General features: G+C 28.9%; 1 protein-coding gene across 2 annotated transcripts in view; it reads left to right on the top strand.

Annotated features, from left to right (window-relative positions):
- Window positions 1-4,004, top strand: part of LOC105557715 — an 8,897-nt gene extending 4,893 nt beyond the window's left edge. The window contains exons 2-4 of one of the 2 annotated variants that reach the window (XM_012005030.1): window positions 1,422-1,521; window positions 1,614-1,859; window positions 2,234-4,004. In XM_012005030.1, coding sequence (XP_011860420.1) covers window positions 1,634-1,859; window positions 2,234-3,915 — 1,908 coding nt within the window. In that variant the 5' untranslated portion in view covers window positions 1,422-1,521; window positions 1,614-1,633 and the 3' untranslated portion in view covers window positions 3,916-4,004. Of the gene's footprint in view, window positions 1-1,421; window positions 1,860-2,233 lie in introns of both variants that reach the window. The other variant, XM_012005029.1, reaches the window with a different exon arrangement.
- Window positions 4,005-4,554: the final 550 nt, after the last annotated feature.

Raw genomic sequence — 4,554 nt, 5'->3', positions numbered from 1 at the left:
ATGTATATATTCTGGTGTTCAGACTGCGAGCCCTAATATCCCTTTAATATACTGATATATTTACTTTATATATTTTGAGCTATACTATATAGCTAAACATTACATATTATTACGTGATGGTAGAATGTTTTAACATGATTTTTTATACATAAATCATTACATAATTATAACTTCTTAAAAATGTTTTTTGCTTAGATGACTTAAAAGTTGCTAAGAAAAAGGCTAATAAAGCTAGAACTACTAATGAGCTTTCTTCAAATAATGAAGATATTAGAAAAGAACGAATACGAAAAAAGCAAAGAAATAAAAATCGAAAAAAACGATTCTCGGATACTAATGATACGTCATTAGATAATAGCTCGAACGATGGAAATAGTTACCCCATCTTATCTTTTACAAATTTAGAAAAATCAACCAGTGGTAAATATTATCTATGAGTAAAGCTCACAATTGAACATGTAACATTGTTTACATATGTAATATATATGGTTTCTTTAATTTTACAGACACTCACCAAGTGATTACTATGCACAAACATAAAAGTACAAATGAATATGAAAATAGTAAGTATAATTGTGAGTAATAGTACAGTTGTAAAAAGATGGCAAATATGTGGTGGATACAAATTGTTAAAACACGATTAATATGTGAATTATAATATATCATATTATTTTACTTTTCTGTAGATTTTACGAATTTTACATCACCTACAACTTCGGCTATTGTGAGCGAGAATGCTTCTTCAAAGTATCAGTCGTTACATACAAGTGAGTAAACTATGTTCGTACAATAATATTATTCCTTTAAATTTTATGAATATTTCTATTTATTCATATACTATTTGTGTGAAATATTTGCGAATTATTGTTGATTCTTAAATTTCAGAATATTTTGAAGAAATCGTGAAAGAAATAAACTTACTACATCTAAAAGTTAATGATATGTTAGCCAGCATTAACGTTATCATTAAAAGCAGGGTTGTAAAAAAACATGTTTAAAAAGAAAAAAACAAAACATTATGTTTTTTCTGTTTAAATCTGTTTTTTATGTTTTAAACTTGTTTAAAATAAGTGCAAAAAGAAACATATTTAAAACATGAAAAAACATGTTTTAAACATGTTTTTAAACGTATGTAGGTATATGAGAGAGACTTTTAATTCAGTTTAAACGTTTTACTTCCAACTTCCTGTGTACTTAAAATAATCTTAAATACAAGAGCATCGCACAGGACCTGCACAAAACGCAATCAAAATTTCGCAAATCTGCGTTACCCACTTGGCAAAATGTGGACATTGGCTATGTGGTTCATATCCACGTTTTTCAATGTCTACAGAGGGCGTATCGCTTTCGTCAATCACGAAAAACGGGGCCGTGGCAGCTCTCAGGCTTCTCTCTGGTAGCATGTATCTCCTCTCTTGTAGTTGTTTCTACATACATAGGGGGGACTCGGATCCGTTCCCAAACGCAGCCAAAGCGAATCAGCCGATAGGGGATCCTCTTAAAATCTCTGATTATATAAAAGTACGTATCTAAACACTACAATATAAAAGTTAGGTTAGTTAAGTTAGGTTAGATTAAGTTATATCTGACATTTACACTGTTATTTTGTAAAGGTTCATAAAAATAAAGAAATATGACCGGTAGACGACAGGATGCAGTTTGGCAATATTTTATTAAAATAAAAAATGATAAGAAGCCATTAAGAGCAAAGTGTAAGCATTGTGGAAAAGAAATGTGTTCTTTAGTAGCACGTATGAAAATGCATATATTTAAATGCAAACACTTAAATAAAGTTGGTTCAGTAGACAATCCACCTGAAGTAGTCGACATTGAACATAATGAAAGTACAAAAGAAAACAGTAAGTACATAAGTACACTATATTATACAGGTTATTATATAATATATTAATTATATAATATATATAATATATTATAATATATATAGTAATTAAATAACTGTCTACGTAGCACAAGCTGCACAAGTCTTTCAAAGACTTTCCAAGAATGTTCTGAGGGCTTCTAAATCTCATGACATTTTCAATATTTGCTACAAGAAATTATTATTCTCTCATAACCATGATTATTTATATAGTGCGCACACTTATATAGTAACGATAGCTTCAATTTTTATATTATTACGTATATTCTCTTTTTAGTATTAGAGAGTAAAAAGCAGTGTATAACCTATAAAAAATATTTATCAACTTTATCAAATACTTTCTTTTCGTTGCAGATCCACCAACACATGAAAGAATAGATAAAGATGATAACATTGAAATAAACACTATTAACGAGAATAACGAGTCTTCTGACAGTTCTCACATCAGTGGTAAATTAAACTTCCAAAATAAACGAAGCAAAATGGTTGATCTCTCTGAAACTGTTCCACAAACTCAATCGCCATTATGTTCAACAAGCTCAACATTATTTTCAATGACTTCGTCAAACTCGGAAATGTCAAGCACGAATTTGAATTCTTTTGTGATAAGAACTACAAATGTTGAAAGGAAGAATATTGATTTACAAATAGCCAAATTTGTATATAGTACAAATTCATCATTTCGGCTTGTAGAACACAAAGAGTTTAAAAATATGATTAGTTTGTTACGTCCGGGTTATAAACCGCCAAATCGTCATACAATTGCTAATGAATTATTAGATAATGTTTTTACTTCCGTAAGACAAAGTATGGAAAAAGACTTGAAAGGTAAGATAGTTTGTATGGCGATGGATGGCTGGAGCAATCTTCATGTTGAACCATTAATTTGTATCTCAATAACTGATGTGTTAGAAGGAAATATTCACTTAATAGATACAATAGATACTGCTGAGAATAGGCATACTGCAGATTACTTGTTAAAATTAGCTGTCACAGCAATAAAAAGATGCCAAAGATTTGATTGCTCTATTAGAAGTTTTGTTACTGATAACGCAAGTAATATGGTAAAAATGCGAAGTCAACTTGCACAATGTGAGGAAATATTTATGCCAGATATAATAACGTACGGTTGTTCTGCGCATATCTTAAATTTGTTAGCGAAAGATATTAACGTACCAGAACTTAAAGACAATGTAAAGACGATAATTAAATATTTTAAATATTCTCATTATCCAGCATCAAAATATAAACAAGAAGGTGGTACTTCTCTCATTTTACCGTTAGATACTCGTTGGAATACCCTATGCAATTGCTTTGAATCGTATATAAAAAATTGGCATATTTTAGCTAAGATATGTACAGAAAATCGTGCTGCAATTGATATAAAAATAAGTACTCAAGTTCAAAATCTTGATTTAAAAAGTAATATACAGAATATTGTACTTAAATTACGTAAAATTGCCGTTGCGTTGGATAAAATTCAGGCTGAAACATGTACTATCGGTGAAGTAACTCAAATATGGTTAAATTTATCTGAAGATATTAAAGAAGAAACATTTACCCAACAAGAAATACAGTGCTTTCAAAATCGTTTTAATATGGCTATAACACCACCACATTATCTAGCCAACTTATTAGATCATCGTTTTAGGGGACAAAAATTGAGTCAAGACCAATTAGAGGAAGCTCTAGAATATGCAGCTACATATCACGCTGAAGCCATGCCATTTATAATAAACTATCAATCAAAATGTTCACCATTTAGAGAATTTTTATTTTCTCCTCAAAATATTGAAAACGTTAGTCCATTATCATGGTGGCGTGCTCTTCAGAATTCTATAAATAATGCTATGTTCGATTTGTCTATGCAGTTGCATACAGCTGTTGCTTCCTCTGCAGGTATCGAACGATTATTTTCTACTTTTGGTATAATACATAATAAATTACGAAATAAATTAGGAACAGAAAAAGCGGCAAAATTGGTCACAATTATGAGAGCCTACAATTCCAATAATTCACTTCTAGAAGAAATTTAAACGATAAATAAGCTATGTACATGAAATGTACTTGTATGAGTATTTCGAGTATTTGTATATTGTACATTATAGCTTATATTTATTGTTTAAATGTAGAATAACTATTTCACGGAATTTTATTTGAAAAAAATTTGTTTATTTGGTTTTATTATATGTGTGTATACATATATATTTATTAATGTTATAATACTTATATATAATATATAAATTTAATTTTATATGTAGACTGAGACACTTGTTTCTAGTGCAATATATGTGCAATATATGTATGTGCAAGGACTTAAAAAATAAATGTTTCTATACAATTACATTCAAACTATTGAGAATTTTACATCTAAAATTTGTTTTAAACATTTCCTTAAAAAACATGTGTTTTAAATATTTGTTTAAAACAAGTTTTAAAAACGTATGTTTAAATTTATTTCGAGTTTAAAACATGTTTAAAACATTTGTTAAAAACAAAATGTTTAAAACGTAACAACCCTGATTAAAAGTACAAAAGCCAACACCGACACTTTTGTAAATAATGATAGATCGGAAGTTTTGAAAATCATAAATTTGTTTCCGATGACCGAAGAATCATTAATTAAGGTGGAAGATTGGATTAATGAATCAACAGATAATAAAGTAGCATTGGTA

The sequence above is a fragment of the Vollenhovia emeryi genome, unplaced genomic scaffold (genome assembly GCF_000949405.1).
Source record: "Vollenhovia emeryi isolate VEMERY1.0 unplaced genomic scaffold, V.emery_V1.0 DF939428.1, whole genome shotgun sequence".
NCBI classification, from domain to species: domain Eukaryota; kingdom Metazoa; phylum Arthropoda; class Insecta; order Hymenoptera; family Formicidae; genus Vollenhovia; species Vollenhovia emeryi.
This window is presented reverse-complemented; position numbering and strand designations above follow the sequence as displayed.